The 19,265-nt window shown below is 41.1% G+C and overlaps 2 protein-coding genes across 4 annotated transcripts in view; one reads left to right on the top strand and one right to left on the bottom strand.

Annotated features, from left to right (window-relative positions):
* Positions 1-10,163, bottom strand: part of micall1a (MICAL-like 1a) — an 18,276-nt gene extending 8,113 nt beyond the window's left edge. For both annotated transcript variants that reach the window (XM_044346239.1, XM_044346240.1), the window contains exons 1-5: positions 8,637-10,163; positions 5,421-5,469; positions 2,728-2,869; positions 2,368-2,468; positions 1,006-1,154 (exon numbers count right to left, since the gene is read on the bottom strand). In XM_044346239.1, the coding sequence (XP_044202174.1) occupies positions 1,006-1,154; positions 2,368-2,468; positions 2,728-2,869; positions 5,421-5,469; positions 8,637-8,782 (587 nt within the window). In that variant the 5' untranslated portion in view covers positions 8,783-10,163. The remainder of the gene's footprint in view (positions 1-1,005; positions 1,155-2,367; positions 2,469-2,727; positions 2,870-5,420; positions 5,470-8,636) is intronic.
* Positions 5,989-19,265, top strand: LOC122979065 (ADP-ribosylation factor-binding protein GGA1-like). Of its 2 annotated transcripts, none has more exons than XM_044346242.1 (17): positions 5,989-6,007; positions 11,049-11,133; positions 11,549-11,624; positions 11,804-11,902; positions 12,425-12,548; positions 13,307-13,407; positions 13,625-13,705; positions 14,016-14,153; positions 14,254-14,335; positions 14,470-14,580; positions 14,701-14,844; positions 15,202-15,245; positions 15,464-15,654; positions 15,860-16,119; positions 16,255-16,424; positions 16,671-16,781; positions 17,509-19,265. In XM_044346242.1, exons 3-17 carry the CDS (start codon positions 11,610-11,612, stop codon positions 17,617-17,619), a joined length of 1,782 nt encoding a protein of 593 aa, XP_044202177.1. In that variant the 5' UTR covers positions 5,989-6,007; positions 11,049-11,133; positions 11,549-11,609; the 3' UTR covers positions 17,620-19,265. The 2 variants fall into 2 exon arrangements, with proteins under 2 accessions (XP_044202177.1, XP_044202176.1); XM_044346241.1 differs by lacking the exon at positions 5,989-6,007 and adding an exon at positions 10,215-10,319.

Raw genomic sequence — 19,265 nt, 5'->3', positions numbered from 1 at the left:
ATTAATTTCTTTCTGCTGTTAAAGTTATAATCCTTAAGATTTTTATGACATCAACCCCATTTTAGATGCTGTTTATGGTTAGCATTTTTTAGGCAAAAAGCCATTCAAGCCACAGTGAGCAACAAGATAAATAGCTGCAGGTGACTGGCTGCACAACTCTAACTCCTCCACAAGGTAACTAATGCCTTTTACTGCTGTTGTGTGGAAAACCACTCACACAGTTTGCAGCATGAAATCAGATTGGGGTTGCTTATAGCATGCATGGATGTATTCAGCCATGATGGCACAATGACGTCTTTATCAAAAGAGTACTCCACTGTTTTAGCACTGCACTACTATAACACTGTCAGACTCACAATGGATGGTTTTATAAAAAGGAGAAAAGTCGATGCAGCTGAACCAGAGATATCATTCTTCTTCTGTGTCAAAACCTGCTGCCAGCATTAATTACCCACACAACAACTCAACTCGATTCACTCGTGTGTACAGATTCAGGTGTGTTAACAGTAGCTGCTAATGTAGCCTTGCGCTGCTAGCCTCAAGCATAGTTAAGGAGCGGGCTACAGAGGTCTGGTAGCTCACCTCTGTCCAACTCCACACCCCAGGATTTTTTTTAAATTTTCAAACTTGTAGTCTTCAGCGCCAACCAACACAGACTAATGGAAATATTTTAACATATGCAGTAATATTTCTTTGTAAACAGACTTTGATGTGTAAAATCAGTGGAATTCCCCTTTAATATGACTAGAGTTTGTTTGGCTGCATTGTTAAGAGATACATCCGTTTCTCTTGTATTTCAGTGTTTGCTGCAGTGTTTAACCACACTTGCTGTTACCACCAGTAAACAAAGGTGTTGCCATATCAACCAGGACTGAAATTTCAGGGATTAAAACTTCAAGAAACTTAAAAGAGTTTTCATTGAGTTCTTACGGCACCACAACATAATTCACTCATGGTTAAAAACAGTGTGTGAGACACACAGTAGTCAGTAGCTGCAGTGTTCACCTGAAGCAGTTGCGATGGTAGAGCTTGCCGTCCACCAGAAACCTCTGCACCAGATGGACGTGTTTTTGACAGGCGGCGCAGGTGCTGCTGAGCGTGCTGCGCTTCACCGCTGCAACCGCTTCTATACCTGCCTCGGCAGGTTTGTTCAGCTAGTGCAAGCGACCGGGACGTTGTTTGAAGGGAGGGGACATGGTGGAGACGTCGGGGGGGAAGGGGGGAGATGGAGAGCAATGGGGGAGGAGGGGGGAGATCAAACACGGAGTCAGGATTTGAGGATGTGGATTCTTCTGTTTAGCTTGCTACATCTACTTGTTATGGTAACATCTACTCTCATTGATTCATTACTGCATTTCTTTTTAATTTTAAAACATCATCTGATTGATATAAAAATGTAGGTCATGATAAAAGTTTTTATTAGTAAAAAATCCAAACAGCTTGGGTTAGTACATCTGGGAGTCATATATTTTAGATATGATGGATATATTGTATCAGGCATTTGGGCTTTTTATTTGAGTTGAATAAATAAAGGGGTTAGCAGCAGCATATTCAAAAACTTGGCACACAGTGTTAGGATAATACAATGTTAGTCATTTATGTACAAAAGGTGGTTAAAAAAGACTGACCTATCTGTTTTTGCTTTCACCTCCTAGCCCACCCACCACCCCCATCCTACTGCCTAGGCTCAGGACCAGAGAGTGGAGGGGGGATCAGATGTGAGGAGGAAGAAGAACAGGAAGAGGAGGGAGTGGAATGGATTTCCATCTAAAGAGGGGGGGGAGGGAGGGGGGCGGTTGAAGTTGAAGAGGAGGATGCCAGTACATGGGAGTACGGGGATGGAGGAAAGAAGTTGAGGGCATGCGAAAGAAAAGAGAGACAGGATACAGAGGCTATCTTTATAGACTTACTCTACCTCTGTTGTTTTGCTTTTCCCCTGCTGTGCAACACAAAGCCCACGCAGGGAAGTAGTAATTATAAAATACATTCGTGCTTATTGTACATTGTTGTACTGAAACGGCAGGATGGGATTTGTATTGTACAGATGTGTTGATTCAATACCCCCAAACAACACATGCAAAATTATACTTATATCTTCCAAGGCTTCGGATACACACCAATATAGTATTACAGCATGTGAGGTTTCAGTGTGCTTATCCAGTCCACTACAGGACTTCGTTAATAAAATAAAACCTGAAGAATAAATTAACATGCAGCTGCAGTGGAAACTTCATGCAGAGCTTGTAGAGTTTAGTGTGGCCTTAAGATTACCAGGCCGCAGAAATTGAAGAAAATCTGAACACATGCATGAGGGTGATTCCTGCTGGTCTCTATGTACATTCTCCTGGTGCCAAGTCTTGTTCTTACCTCAGACTCAACCGCTTTTTCTTCTAAAGGGGTTGGAGGCCTTTTCTGGGCTGGCTCATTGTGACTGACCGAACTAATCCTCTTCATACAAGGAGGGTTTGCTGCAGGAGAAGAAGTCATCAATTAAATTATATAAACTAACTATAAACTATGTAAGTTAAGCTGCTCTATGTCAAGATGTGCGGGGGGGCTGACAGTGTTTATGGCTCTGAAATTATTATCAGATGAAAAACATACTAAATGTACATTTTAGTTAAGTAAATGAATAGATCTGTCAAATGTATAGTCAAAAATGTTTTTGTTTTTTTTTAAAGGGAGTTCACACTGCTGCAAGTGAAAGCCCCGATTCAGTGAACCAACCTTGAGACTTGTTATTGAAAAAGTTGTAGTACTGGGAGACGTAGGTGATGATGCTGAGCCTGTCAGGCACTTTCATGGAAACCATGTCCTCTGGGTCCAACAGGGCTGGAATTCCCAGCTGTGTTTCGGCCACTTCAAACGCCTGCAATGAATCAAAGAGGGGAAAAGGAGGCAGGGCGGAGCAGTAGGAAGGGTAGGAGATAAGGAAGATGTAGATAAGTATGGAGCAGAGGAACAATAAGCATGCCAATCCATGCATGCCAATGATTCTCAGTAAACCTTGGAGACTTAAGCAGACTATCAAACTATCCTTTAATCGTGCTATCCAACACACACACACACCCCGAGTAACATAACTCCGCTTCCAAACTATTAGCGTGTTATACCATCATCACTGGTTCAAAATGTCATGTTTTGTCCCTTTAGGATATCCATCAGTCACATGAAAAATTCCACTGAGGAAATGAGAATGTGAGTTAGGTTACACAACAACCCGGATACAATCCTTGGCCGTCACACGATACTGAAATCCAGCCAACAAACGCTACACACGAACAAGGTGGAACTAAATGAATCAAAATGCATTTTACTGCACTGTTTAAACAACACCTGCTTCATGGCTGAATAGTTCTCTCTTCTTGGTTCTCTCTTTGGTCTAATGACCTACTTTGCTGCAGTTTATTTAAAACAAATGAATGTTCTACACTAATGATGCAGGGTTTTCCCTGGATTTGTTTGAGACAAAGGTGGCAAAGGCTGGAGAACGTGCATGGTGTGGCGTACACAGTTTGTTCGCCCACCTTTAGAGTGTTGTGCAAAAAAATCATGATCCATAGGGATTTCAATATTATACCAAGATATATATATATATACAAAAAGATAAAAAATAAAGGTTGTGACAAAAGATGTTGATTTTGTAGGCCTGGCATGATATGCTTATCTCCTGGTTCAATACTATCATGATACTTGGGTACAATTTCCAGTCTCTTGCTCCAGTTCCATGTTTGCCAAACCATCCACTGATGTCCTTAGTCCACTGAAGTTCAATATGAAACAGAAATGGCAGATAAGATAAATGGTCTGCAGCATTTTTATTTTAAAAAGTTAACTGCATTAATTAATTAATTAATTTGAAAGCATCTTACAGTCTCCTGCTTGTATGGGAATAACAAAACTAGGTGGAGTCTGAGTGCTCTTAAGTGTTATTAACGTCCTGTCTCCAGCAGCCTCTCTGCTGCACCATTAGTTCCGGGGAAAGACATCGCTGTCCAAGACGCTGATCAGGCGCAGGGTTTATGAGGTGAAACAGACTGAGCACCGACTTATGTCCTTCACCTCAGAGTTGGTTTAAGATGTTTAATGCTGCAGTGTGCGTTGGTCAGCCAGTCTTGTTTGTTACTGCTGATCGCTGCTCTACTCTGCTAACGTTAGTCTCTGAGTGACGGCGTAGAAAGTTCACAATAAACTTCATGTTCGTCTCGCAAAAGTAATTATTTAATCAGTAAATCAAAAAAATGCTTGCAACCACTGCATTTTTTGAAGATAAGCTACAAGATCATTCTAGCGTGTAAAAGCTGTAGACTGTCCAGGTGCTGCACTGCCCTCACAGTTGCGTTCAGCCTTTTTCGTTCCATCAATATCACTTTCAAAGGCGGTGGCCAGTAATGCAAAGGCAGCCCGCCTTTGAGTTTGATAGGCAGGGAAAACCCTATGGAGGGAAGTAAAACTTACAGTGGCTTTATTTGTACCTCTGTAACATAATTAATTGAGATTCTATTGTTAGCAGCAGTGTGTGAACTATAGTAGCAGGCTAAGAGATTAACATGTGAAAGCAGTCATATGAAAAGGGTCAAACATGGGTTGAGTGCCCTTGTATATTTCTACAGTATGAAAGGGGAATTAGTAAACCCTGGAGAGACAACCAGGAACAAATCTGAGAGGTAAAACCTGACATAGGAGCTTTGCATGCTCTCTACATTTACAGTCATACCTTATTGATACAGTGAATTTCTTGCTTTATTTAAAAACCTACAATGACAGCCAGCAGACTGGGAGTTTGTCTCTGGTGCTACCACCAACTGCTTCACTTCCCCTGAAAGCTGCATGATAAAAAGAATGTCAACAGCAGCAAAGACCTGCCAAAGCTTAGCTCAGCCTGAAAATGAGGAGACTCCCATTTCATCCCTCAATGTCCTGTTGGCTTACAGATGATGTGGAAAAACCCAACCAGAGAAACATGGTTTAAAAAGTTTTGAGCTGGTTTCAACCCACTTAGAATGTAAAGCTGCAAAATAAGCACTTTTGGACTTAAAATCCCAGATAGTCTCTCCACAGGCTCATGTCAAGAGTTTTCTCCTCTCTCCTCACCCTGTATGCTCTTACTTATTCCTAGTCGGGATTCATCAGGATTAAGTAACACGGTTCTCCACACAGACAGTCAAATACACTTAAGTCACACCCGCCGTGGCTGCATGTAACAAGGGTTAATTATTTTAGGGCTGAGTAAAGCACACGCATTAACAGATGCAACGGCTGAAGCTAAGTGACAGATAACAGTTAGGTGCACCAACAGGTGATTTAATTCAGCCACCCTTTAGGCGCAGAGGGGAAACACAGCATGGTGTCAGGCAAAATAACAGTATCATCCAACACAACATCAAACCTCAAAACATAAGGCTGTAAAATTGACTCACCAGTTGGTTGTTCTCGTAGACATTTTCTTTAGACAGCGAGCCAAAATCTCTGCAGTGACAAGACAGAAACAAATGTTAAAATTCAAAACAACATTTGAGATGAGGCTGCAGCTCAGCTCAGTACAGTCAGTGTACTGTCATACAGCTTGCAACAACCACAACTCATGGTATCTCCTTTTAGGGCAACACCATAAAGAAATAACTGTCCAAGCCATGCTGATACAGGAGAGAACTGTATTTAGCTCTCTGACCTATTTCCACTTATGTTATGAACCATCAAAACGCTATTATTGGCTTGACAGCATGACAGATGGAATTGGTGAGCAGTCATGCTTCACAACTGGTCCAGCAGACAACGGTCCCAAACCACACATAAATGATGACTGTTATGAAAAACCCGCAAGGACAAAAGGGAAGAAGCAGCGGCACCAAACAGGAGCGATGGGGTGATAATTACAAGGCTCGGCTTTGAAATGCCTGGAGCGAGGAACTAAAGCCAGGGTCTCACCAGTAAACATCCTGCAGTAAAAATGGAAAATGTCTGAGGTGTTTCCAGGATGACATTGTGTTTGTTTGCATAAGTGAAGGTATGTTGGCAAAAGTGTGTGGTAGTTTGAACAACAGTATGGCGGAAAAAACAGCACCATGTGGAACTCTCAAGAAGGAAAAACTCTCTGAATGAGCTCCGTGTTGGGAGTCGCACAAAGAGAGAAGTGTTCTCTCTAATCTAGTTCCCATGGTCACAAACACACTGAGCAGCGGCTCTAATATCAAGATCGTGTCAAAACAGGTCCGCTGTGTCAGATTTACTAACATAGCCAGCTAAAACAGTGGCAAATTTTTTTTAAAAAATGTTTATTTAACTGTTGTTTGGCATTTCGGACCTCACAGAACAGAGGAACCTGCCGACATTCACAAGGATGATGGAGTGTAGTGTGTAATCTGAATTGCGAACTTAATCCACTGTGACTCGAGTCTCACTCCAAGGGTTTATTTTGGGAAAGAGCACTGCTGACGGAAGGTGTGTGTGTGTGTGTGTGTGTGTGTGTGTGTGTGTGAGACATTGAAAATCCACATGATCAAAACCTGGATGGACCAGTATATCTGCTAAATCTGGTTCAGTCAGATAAAAAAAGGTTTGCGCTTACTTGTGAATATAGAGAATTGGGATTTGATCATGTCGTGACAGTTAAGTTTATAAATACCTCAAATACCAAAAATAGTTTTAGTAGAGGAGCAGGTGAGACAAACATGTGCATTCTGTAGACGTTTTAAGTCACTGCGGCAAAATGATCTAAAATGTCTGATAAAGTGTGAACAAGAGCTGCATATTAAGCACTATCGAATTTAAATGTGATTCTGATGGCACTGTCCCATGCACTTTGGTTAGCTAGGCCACAGACTATGTCCTGCAGTCATGATATCAAGTCCCTCTTCAGTGGGTTGAGTGACAGTTGGTCTCAGCTGAGGAAATTCAGATGAGGCCATTGCTGTACTAACGTCTCTCCGCTGCATCTCTGTAATGTATTTTGATGAGAATACATTGGCTGCAGAGCGCAGAGCAGCACTACAATGGCCGAGCCCGGCATTAGAGCTAAATCCAGTTTGACAGGCGGAGGTCTCAGCTGCAGATTAGCCTGATGGACTGTCTGTCTGGATCAGAGCGAGTTCGACCGGCCGCTGCAGCTACTGTACACAGAGAACTGAACAGGGAGGCATGCTGGGGCACAAATTGAAGAGGCAGAGCTGAAAAGCTTGGGTGTTTAGGAATTGTCCACTCTTGTACTTTCAGCTTTACTGCTGTGCTGTGTGTGTGTGTGTGTATGTAGATAAATTCCACTTCACTGACTTGTCCTTCAGTGAGTGGTCCAGTGAATGTTTGCTCCAGTACCATCCAAGCGTAGTCCAATTTGCTCACAAAAGTCGGGATCATCTGAGCGGTAGACAGCAGCATGAGCAAGACGCTTATTGTCTGAAATCATTCCGTCGCATCACATTTCTTCTCCTCCAGGACAGAGGAGGGACATAACATGCCATTTACTGGATGATTTACACAATCCTCCTACAACAATAAGGGTCGTTGAGTTGAGCTGTTTGCAGTAGGAATCAAACCACTAATCCTGATGCTGTCAACATCATGCTCTACCCACTGAGCTACACACAGAGCCACATTATGCTACACAGGAGGACTAGTGCTTTTCCACGGATTTGCATGTCTAATGTGAGTCATGTGAAGGTCAGAGTTTCTGTGTGTATTTCCTGTCACACTGCAAATAATGGAAACGCTTCAAATTAAATGATTCACCTGTCTCGATCAGCACTGCAACACCCTGCCAGCCCTGGTGAGGATCTAATACATGATGGCCCCTCTTATATAAGAGATGGAAGTGATGAGAGTGTCAGGCTGTGCCTCAGTAAACAACACATACCAGCAATGTCTGGTTGAACTTACGGAACTGTATGTGAGACTATCTATCATTTCCTCAACCCTGTTTTCATTTATTTTAATCACACTGAAACTGTGGCTGTGTAGAGTCTGATCTGTGTGTGTGTAGGTGTAAAATGCCTGGAGGAGGGGTGTGTTGTTACAGACATGTTACATGGCTTGTCAGACTGCGTTAATTACAGCACACTGGTCTCTCACTCTGTAATGTTGTATAAAAATATTATTACAGGTGCTTTTGGCTATGGTAAATATGCATGCACATTACTAAAACATACACACAGATAAAAACACAAATGGCAAAGTTGTTGCTTGTGTGTTTATGAAAAGTTATCTAACCACTGACAGAATCAGAAAATCTAATCTCATCTTTGTTGATAGGAGTCTTACACAATCCCAGTCCTTATAAAACTTACCATGAAATAATTTGGAGCATGATGTTCATGAGTTCAAACTGAGTGTGTATTTTGACTGGATTATCATTACAGTCTGAATACAAGTTCAAAGACAACAGTTAGCAGCCAGTCACTCCTAAAGCTGCATCTTTTGTGCAACATTAAGGTTGACATAAAATCATAACTGTTAACCTAGGTCTTGTTTCAATGCAGCTATCATCAGCACCATCCCTATCAGTAGCCCTTATGTTATTGTGTTATGTACAAAATCCGTTGTATTATTAGTAACTATAATACAATTAATAACTATGACAGTATATTATAACAGTGTTATACTATGAATAACAGTGTTATACAATTAGACGTCGGGTTACTTACATCAGCTCTGGTCTGTAACGGTGTATTATGGCACAGAATGCCAAACCGTCCCGAAAGGACGTTGACATGTCCTTTATTTCCACCTCATTGTAATTTTCACACTGTATCCGACACCACTCCTGCAGAGCCTTCAGAGATCCCATCATACTATTGTCATAGAATTCCAAGTATTCCTGTTAAATATAATCGATGGTTTTGTGTCCCAGGCGTGACAGGAGACAATACAAAGTCTCTTCTCCGGTCATACACGAGACATCGGCAGCGTTTCGGTGGAGGGACGACAGCCAGGCAACACCCGATGTCGGGATAAGTTACGTCACATTCATTTACAGCCAGTGAGTCACGTTAAAAACTTGTATGGTTTGCAAGCTAGCAAGATGTTAGCTTACTTTTGCAACTACAACGTGCATTATGCCCCCATTGTATCTGCTGTACGGAGGTATTCTGACAGCAATGGTTGTAATGTTATCCAATACCTGGAACTTTGGCCAGAACCCAGCAGATTAAAAACACAGCTGATATCTAAAGTAGATAACGGTATCTTGCCAAAAAAAGTTCTTGCCGTAGCCAACTCAGCTAAGTAGCTAATGTAGCCTGCTGCTAGCTTCTCTTTCCCGTTTTCTAGCGAATGAAGCTTGTCTTTGTCCGTTTAAAGAGACGATACCGTTTCGGTCGAAGCAGAGGTTACAATTTACTCCTTGTTTGAGATGAGCCGCCACACAGCTCTTGTTTGTTGGTGCAATGACGGTGCTTCGATTTAATGAGTGACCGTGTTATCTGGTGACTTTCGGCCGAATGTGTCCGTGGTTGTCGTAGTGACGGGCAGAACACGTAGGTGTCCTTCTATAAGCCTTAAATTCTCTTAAATTCAATGTTCAATACAATATATATTAGTCTAGTCCCTTTTATCCTACAACAAGAATCATACACCTTTCGTAGTTTCCTTTTATGTGGAGAAAAATATAGATAAGCAGAGCAGCTAGCATCTTATGAGAAATTTGACACTTATTATACAGGTTAATTAGTTGAATATGTGGGCACTTTCCGATTGAGGATAACTGTATAAAATCCCAAGATAGGCTAGAACTGCACTTCCAATTTATAGGCTAAGTTACACTTTGTTTCCCACATTATAAGAAACGGTGAATGCGTCTTGCTGAATACAATTTAATTTATGTAAACGGTTAGCGTAGATAATAAACACGGATGAGTATGTATTTAAAGATGGTAAAACTGAAGACTGTTGAAGCTGCCGTCACCACGAGCAACCACGACTCATTCTGCTGAGAATCACCAGTTAACTCGGTCACTCGTTAAACCGAAACACCTGCAATGGCGGTTAAAACTGCATTTAAAAAGTCTGTTGCTACTCGCGATGACACAATTAACTTAAAGCACACTGCAAATAAAATCATCACGGACGATCGAAGTTAATCAAAGCAGGCCAGCCCCGGTGCCAAGCTATCCCTGTTGCATTGATCCAAGCGCTGGCAGCCTGCCGACTGTCCTCCCCCATGGACACCCTGTCATGTTGTTGTTTCTCTTCGCGCCCAACAGATGGCTCCAACCACTGTCCTCCACTCACGCGATATGTTACAAAATCACGCGATAGTTGAGTACTTGTTTAGAATTCCCGAAAGATGGCGGCGCCTCCAGATGAGGCTAGCCTGCAGTCTCGCATCAGTAAGTCATCATACATTATGATATCCCATTAACGTTTGAACGTCAAGCGACAGGCGATACTCTGTTAAGGAATATAGATGATAAATTGTCAGTTTGAACTTTCCGCTGTCGGTCACAGCGCTCTCCCCAGGGAATAGATTTTTTTTTTTTGCGAGTGTCATCAAATCAAAAAGTGCAGTTGGTGACGAGGAACGAAACTCATTCAGATAATGTGTCACTTTTGTTGTAATGTGCTCATATGCGCTCTCACTGTGTTACCGCTGATAGTTTGAAGTTAGTGATGATACATGAACATGGTATTTTAATTAAAAACACACAGGAATGTCCAGCTGATTGCTAATCACATCGACTAGCTAGTTTAGCTGCTGACTGCTGACCAGAAGGACCAAGTCAAGCCACTTGAACGAAAGCTAAACCGAAACCTTGAAGTACTTCTTGTGCTACAACCGTAGAACACCGCCACATTTTCTGCAAACATGAGAAAGCTGTCTTCCTCTGCTCGAAACCACACAACTCATTACATATTGTAAACAACCAGAGCTTACAGCTGCAGATAGAGACTCACAGGCGTAATATAGGACTTGAGATTTAACATTAATCTTTTGCTCTTGTGAGTGTGCGAAGACATCACAAATCTTTACAGAATAAACCGATTAAAGAATAATAGGAGACTCGTGTGTTTTGTTGTTGCTGAATGTAAGGTCAGAAATAAATTTTCCTTTTACACAGACAAGGCCACCAACCCCCTGAATAAGGAGACTGACTGGGACTGTATCAAGGGTTTTTGTGATCAGCTCAACAATGAACCAGAAGGGTGAGGAAATGATGAAGAATGTAATGATGATGTAGATGATGAAGAAACATTTTAGAGTAGCTATTCTCACTGTCAATATAAAGGAAACGTGTAACTGATCAGCACTATGCTTGTGTTTGATGTACACAAATTGCTTTCATCCAGCTTAGCAGCTTTTAGAGCTGTACAGGATTTGCTTGGTAGAAAACATCCTATGAGCTGTGAAATATGTCGTAACTGCATGAAGCATGTCTGACCATTCTCATGGTTTTTTTTGAATGTCAAGGGTTTTGCCTCACGTGTTGCTAAATCATCTCTGTATGTTTGTAAAAAGTGTTTTTTTTTGGCATATTTCAAATTCACTTCATGCATTATTCTTGGCTTCTTTTTATGTCTGTCAGTAAATTTAAGGTCACAGTTTGTTTTTATTGGTCAGTCCCCAGCTTGCAACCAGACTTCTGGCCCACAAAATCCAGTCTCCTCAGGAGTGGGAGGCTATGCAGGCGCTTATGGTAAGAGATTGCCCAAGACCATTTTTCATCAAAACTTGTATGTTATGTGGCTAACAAGTGCAAAGGCCTGCAAAAGACCACATTAAATTCCAAGTGTCATTATTTTAACAATTTAGGGATTTTTTTGTGAAGGCTTGTCTGTAAAAAGGTTAAACCAACAACCTTTGAAAAATTCCCAGGTTCTTGAGACGTGCATGAAGAACTGCGGAAAGAGGTTTCACAATGAAGTGGGAAAATTCCGCTTTCTTAATGAGCTCATAAAGGTGGTCTCACCCAAGGTAATGATTCCTGTTTTCTATGCTGTCAAACCAGTTTGACTGCCACTTTATGTCTGTAATACTGTAGTTCTTTTTTTGTAGTGTTTTTTAACTAGTGGAAATAGCATTTTAGTGGCTGTAGAAACTTTAAGAGGATAGTTGAAAGTCAACTGTCAGTGTATGAATCTGCCTTCGTAGCTCAGGCTGTGGCAGCTAATGATATCCAGTTTGTAGTAATACCCTGTGATCTTCAACACACGACATAGTTCTAACAAGCATTAAAAACACACATGTTGTATTTAAGCTGCCAGTTTGTTTTAATACAGCCAAATCTCTGACCACAAGACTGTCCACCTAAACTAATGTCTGCACATCAGTATAATTACCTTTATATAATTTGTGACAATTAAATCACTTTCTCTTTCAAATATTTGATTGAAGATGATGAAGATGTCAAAGAATTACAGTATTTATCATTCTTTACTTAACAAATACCTGAAATATTACTTTATTTAACCATGTTTAATCTCCTGTCCTCTTCAGTACTTGGGTACTCGGGCTCCAGAGCCAGTGAAGAAGAAGGTTTTGGAAATGATGTTCAGTTGGACAGTGAGACTGCCAGAAGAGACCAAGATAGCGGACGCCTATCAGATGCTGAAAAAACAGGGTGAGTGCTCCGGACTTGTGAGGACATGAGTAACCGACAAGACAAAGGACTTTCACAAGTTCTTAAGCTTGACGGTTACTAATTATCTTAATAGTTAGAAATCTATGGTGTGTTACTCCATACAGAGTGGTTTGTGCTTGTGTTTTTTAGTTCCCTGTACCCCACTTATGTGTTTTGTGGTTCCCTATGTTTTCCTTGTTTTAACAAATAGTGTTTTGTACAAGTTTGTATCAGTTCTTCTTTTTCTGGTGATGATGAGTCACAAGCATGAGACTTGATGAGAGTCCTTAGTCATTCTTAGTTGAATGCAGTGCAATCTTAACAGTTGAGTTTCCACCAAAGTTACAGTTATCTTGAGTTACTTTAGTAGAGTCGTACTCATGCAGGGTTGTGTACTGTATGAGCAGTGCCCATTTGTGCCATATTGATTATTTCTTTCTGTAAAGATTTAAAGTAATCCGAAATCTTTGAAATATTGAATTTTCTGACTGCAGTTTGCATTAAATGACAGGTGAACAATTTTGCAAGTCTGTCATGTGACTATATGTCTTTTAATCTATGAGACGTCTCAAGTACAGTGTTATAGCTCCAGTATCACCAGTATCTTACGTCATTGGACAGTACTCCATGTGCCCTAAAATGTGGCTGTTCTTTACCAGGCGGAGGTGACCTAGATGCTGTGAGTAAGATCTACGTAGTGTGCTGTTGGCAGACAGTGTATTCATATAAGGTTAATAGGTGTCCTTGTACCCTTCCAGGCATTGTCAAGCAGGATCCTGTGCTTCCTGATGACAAGCCCCTCCCGCCACCTCCACCCAGAACCACAAGTGCCATCTTTGAGGATGAGGAGAAATCCAAAGTATGTAGTATGAGTGATGACGAAGTGCCAACCACCTTGAAAAGACGTCCAAAAGGACATAGTTGTATATTTTATCACTGTCATGTCAGTGATTTAAAAAAAAAAAAAAAAATCTTTTATTGAAGTGAAACTCGTGGGAAAATCATTAAACAGTTTACAAAAATTCTCTTCCTCTTGTCTTTCCTCTTCCCTCTCATGTCCTATCCTGTTTTTGTAGATGCTTTCTCGCTTATTGAACAGCACTCAACCTGAAGATCTAAGAGCAGCAAACAAGCTAATTAAGGAAATGGTTCAGGAGGTGAGTCATCAGCTTTGTTTTTACCCCAGGTGGTGTACAGTATGTGGTCTCACGTGCAGCTGTATTTGTGCTTGCCTATCATTGTGCAGAAACACCCAACTTACTTTCACCAATTGAGATATTTATTGTCTTTCACTGTAAAAGGCCTTTATCACCATTATATTTTCCTCGTATGGTGTCACTTTGGTCATAATCACATTGATGAACAAATTTAGTCAGGAAATAGTGCAAAAGTGCTGCAATTTTGGGATTTATAAAGGTTTTTATTGATCCGGGGCAATGTGTGAAATCCTGTCATTGTTTTTCCTAGGACCAAAAGCGAGTGGAGAAAGTCTCAAAGCGGGTGAACGCCATCCAGGAGGTGAAGGAGAGCGTGAGCCTGCTGAGCCAGCTGCTAGAAGGCTACAGCAGAGAGAGCTGCTCCCAGAGCAACCAGGAGCTTATTAAGGTCATCACAGCTCAGCACATTAAAACAAGCTTCAGCTACACGTTTACACTCCTGCTGGTAACACTCAGTAGAGGTGTTTTAAACATGTGTCTGTTTACAGGATCTTTACCAGCGCTGTGAAAAGATGAGGCCTACACTATTCCGATTAGCTAGTGATACAGAGGATAACGATGAAGCCTTAGGTAAGTTTGCTCATAATAAAAGGCAGAACAAAGCTCTCATTAAATCTTTTCCTCTTATGGTGTCAGCCTGACTCTAATGCAGGAGACTGGAAAACCCCTTTGGTGTTGCTAATACGTCTGTTTCCTGCTTACAGCGGATATCTTACAGGCCAATGACAGTTTGACGCAGGTCATCAACCTGTACAGACAGCTGGTAAAGGGGGAGGAGGTGACAAGTGATGGCATAACCATGTCCTCACAACAAGGTATGTCCACGCATTTGTGTTTTCAAGGTCATCAGTGCTTAATAATCTTTATTATTTTACAAATTCTCCAAACATTTCTGTAGACCAAGATCACAGATGGGTATTCTCTGTTCACATCAGGCAGCAGTAGTTCAGCACTTGTTGACCTGGCAGGGCTTAACGCATCAGCCAACACAGCACCGTCCAATCCAGAGCCCTCCAGCCTACAGATCCTGACTCAGAATATGGGCATCAGCCTCTTGGATGATGAACTCATGTCATTGGGTAAGCACAAAAAAGCTCATCTGGCTTGTAAACACAGAATTAGATTACTGATCTAATGTTTTCAAGAAGCCCAGAAAAGGTTGTATCAGCAGTTTAAGCACAGATCTGTGTGCGCAGCACAGTTTTGCCTTTTTTCCATTGCTAGGTTGTAGCCCTCCTGTTTCCTGTGCCTGGCTAAAACCCAGCATCTGCAGAGACAAGCCACACCTGGCTAGACCACAACAAAGCCAGACACATTCACAGCCTTCCTAGATTTAGTCAAACCTGTCACAACAGATCTTAGCAACAAATAGTTTTTGATTTTAATATTAACTAGTAATAACCACCAATTAACCTTTGTTGTTTCTGCTCTTTTAGGACTGAATGTAACTGAAAACTGTGATCCTCAGAACACTTTCCAGGTGGGACTTGTAAGATAATAGTGCACACGCTCACATTAAAGTCACTTTGAGTAGAATCTGAAAGTTTCCGACTTTGCAACACTTTTAGACACAAAAACTGTTACAAAAACACAAATTCGACACAGTGGCTTTAATACTGACAATGATATTATTTTCGGTCATCTCTTCCATCATACAGTCACGACATGCAAACTTTAACCCTTTGTTTGTTCTCCCAGTCCTCTGAGGGCACAGAACCATACACTTCATCAGTCTCAGCCGCAGTGTTGCTGCCGGCTGTGGCCCAAACTCTGCAGGCCCCACCAGTAGGGGGACCCACAGCTGCTCCCAAAGCCATGGATGAGCTAGACTTGCTGGGGAAGACGTTGTTACAGCAGTCCCTCCCTCCAGAGAGCCAGCAGGTCAAATGGTAAGATCAATCTCAGGGTTTATAAGGGACAAAAAACAAGAGACAAAATTAAAGCGTTTTTAATCTCTAGGTTCTTTCCTAATGGAAGTCTGTTTTTTGTAGTGCTAGGAATTGACAGAACTATCATGTAATTCTAATGAAGATCCATATTTTTCTCATACTTTAATGCTCCTGATCACTTTCCCGTTGTTACTCTTACATGCAGGGATAAACTCCAACCTCAGTCAAGAGTCCCCTTACGAGATCTCCAGACAAAGTCCAGCACCAATTCTAGACCTGCTGCTACTCCATCCACATCCTCCTCCGGGCCGACATCCAGCCTGGCTGCGCATTATGAACAGCCTGACTCTCTCCTCTCCAATCCCGGTCTCACAGCTGCTGAGAAATGCTCGTTACCTGCTGCTGACCTCCACAACAACATCTCTCTAGCTGACGTTACAGTGCCTCTGGAATTAATCAAACCAAGTAAGCACAAGTCAATCAGAGCAGTCACTCTGGGTGTGTAAATAAGTGTAACAAAATGTCATTTTTAAAGTTAAAAAAGTCACTTTCTCTTCATCATGTTCTGTTGTTTTGTTTTTGTCTGCATATGTGTTTCAGGTAGCTTGTTACCAGTGACTGTATTTGACAAACACAGCCTCCGGGTTTTGTTCACGTTTGCCCGTGACTGTCCACCATCACGGCCTGACATTCTGGTTGTTATCATCTCCATGCTGTCCTCAGCCCCCATTCCTGTCACCAACATCCGCTTTCAGGCAGCTGTACCCAAGGTAGGGTCATGATGACAGACGCACCTAGCAGTCAAAGATACCATCACGTACCTGAAGGGTTTCCAGTCCAGTCAACAAATATTTGACTTTTCCAAATGAGCCTCTGCCTACTCTGTTTATCTCAGTATTAGAGTGTCATGTCTGAACATTCAATTAGGTGGAAACTATATCTGTTGACTAACTGATCAACTGTGGATATCACTTGTTAATGTGGTTTTCATGTGTGTGGTTGTCTACGTTGCCTAGGTGATGAAAGTGAAGCTGCAGCCTCCCTCTACTACTGAGCTTCCAGCCTTCAACCCCATCCTGCCTCCAGCCACCATCACACAGATTCTGCTATTGGCTAACCCTCATAAGGTACTCTGTCACATGACCACTCCAAGTATCATACGGCCTGCCTGTCAGAGTAGGGCTCAGTTCAGGACAGTTGTTGTGTTTTTACTACAGTTCCATGAATGTCTTTGACAATAGTGGATGAAGGAATTTAAGGAAACCATAGAAACACATAAGATGGATAATAATCAAATCTGGGGGTCAAGAGTGCCTGTTGATTTCTTGCTGGCATGAACAGTTTTGGTATCGCTTGTTCCAGCTTTTTATTGAAGCTACGGCATATGATGTTTACACTGAGTGAAATATTCAAACCCAAGACTCCATGTTGTTCATGGTTGCACCTTCATTTGGAAATATTGTAGATGCCTTGTGCATCATTTTAAACATATTTCCCCAAAATTCAGATAAACATGTTTGATAATATGTTTGTTTGGAAACTTGTGGATCTCCACTAAAATTTAACATAAAATCTGCTGTACAGCATGAGTTTGTCATGATTCATTACAGTTTTTAATGACTCTGAGTTTTCAATGCTGTTTTTCATTAAAGACACTGAAATAAATAATAAATAAATACACTGCATCTAATTAAATGAGCACTTGACTTATTTATAAAACCACCAGCTCTATGTCATCAGTGCATGTTATACACACCGATAAACCTCTAATGACCTTATAAATTAAGCGTCAACTGAGAATCACCCACCACTTGTGATGTAACATTGTACTGACATTTGTTTCTCGTGTTTCAGGAAAAAGTGCGTTTGCGATACAAGATCACGTTCAACCTTGGGGACAAATCTCATGATGAATCTGGTGATGTGGACCAGTTCCCACCTCCAAACACCTGGGGGAACCTTTAGTGAGGAGGAACCACCCTCCTGTCATCTGATCTGCTGCTTCCTTTTAGATTTAGGTTGAAGTTGTCCCTTATCGCTGGCTGAGGCAAGACGGCCTCTTGACACTTCAGTGGTTTCATACTCTGGCTTGGTGATACAAACTGACATGAGACCAGTTGTGGGAAACGGCTTCTACCTTGTGCCTTCCTGTCCTTATCTGATCATCTCCATGTTCCTGTGTTTTGTAGCTACCTTTTCTTCTTCCAGCCAGTCCAACGTGGTGATATAAAGCAAACTGGCAAAAACATTGATTCATTGCAGTGACTTTTGGGAAAACAAGTTGAGCCTTTTAGAAACCGAATGTGTGCATTTGGCTGATTTACATACTGTTTAACATTCTTCTTAAATGTCTTATGTGGATCACATTTAGAAGACATAATTTCTGTTTTTACAAACACTCAAACAAAAGCAAGTGTCATATGCACACAGAGTCGTATACAACAGCCAAAAACCCAATGTGTTTAATTTAGGAGATGCAATAGACGGTATTTTACTTGATTAATCTGTATTGAAAGTCATTTCCTATCACATGATAATCAGTTTCAGAGCTGCTGTTCAAGAAAGAGGTGCAACAATGAATTTAACAGTTAAATGGTATCATGCTTAACTTACTAGCAAACCAGTTAAATGTACTGTGATTTAGTCAAACACAGATTTGCATAAGGATATGATGAAATCCAAATGTAATCATGAGAATCAAATTGGCGTATCTAAGGAGCCGACCAACATAACGATTTGGTTTTATTATTTGTGTTTTGGCATAATTCCAGTTATGTTGTGTGTGTCTAAGATGTGACATTAGGGCTTTTTCAAAGCAGATGTTTTGATTTGTCATAGAGGGAAAAGCACAGGTGTCACTAATAACATTAACGAACGCTCTGTTCTATTAATTAAGCTGTAACAGCGTGACAGTGAGGCAGCATGTACTACTCCAGGACTCTGATACTGAAGCAGCTTAACGGAATTCAGCATTCATTAATTTTATCATTGACACCTGTGCTTTTCCTACTATGATGTGTCAGAATGTGTTCAGTATAAAAGGCAAATGAAGGAAGGGCACTAAATCTCTGCCCCTTTACAAATGCTGATTTCTTTTTTCTCTTTTTATTGTTTATTATCTTTTTTTTTTTTTCAAAAGATTTGTAACACTTTTCTACATTATGTTTCACTCAGGATTATGATTTATTTTACACAACGTGAACTATCATGCACTTATTTTGTTTAAATTTTGCACATGAGACATTCCCTTTCATAGTATGTTTGTCTTTTCTCATTTGCTGCCTTTCTGCTGTCGATTGACCCAAAGAGTGGACCAGAAGTCCTCAGTTGACATTGCTGACATCCGATTTGATTCTACCACATGTGCCTGAGATGAAACTCTTAATTTCCTTTTGCTTTGTACATATACTGTATGTATACAAATGACCTAATCTTTTTTTCTGCTTTAATATGTTCATGTCCTTATCAGAAAAGACTTTGTGAAACAAATGATGCATCAAATGATGGAATAACTGTAAAAAATCCATGTTCATTGAGTTAATCTGGAGCACGGGTTTATGATCACTTCTTAAATTATACAGACTAAAATAAAGGAATTGGAGGCAGACTGA

The sequence above is a fragment of the Thunnus albacares genome, chromosome 3 (genome assembly GCF_914725855.1).
Source record: "Thunnus albacares chromosome 3, fThuAlb1.1, whole genome shotgun sequence".
Taxonomy (NCBI): Eukaryota; Metazoa; Chordata; class Actinopteri; order Scombriformes; family Scombridae; genus Thunnus; species Thunnus albacares.
The sequence above is the reverse complement of the archived record's forward strand: the minus strand, read 5'-3'. Positions and strand labels throughout refer to the sequence as shown.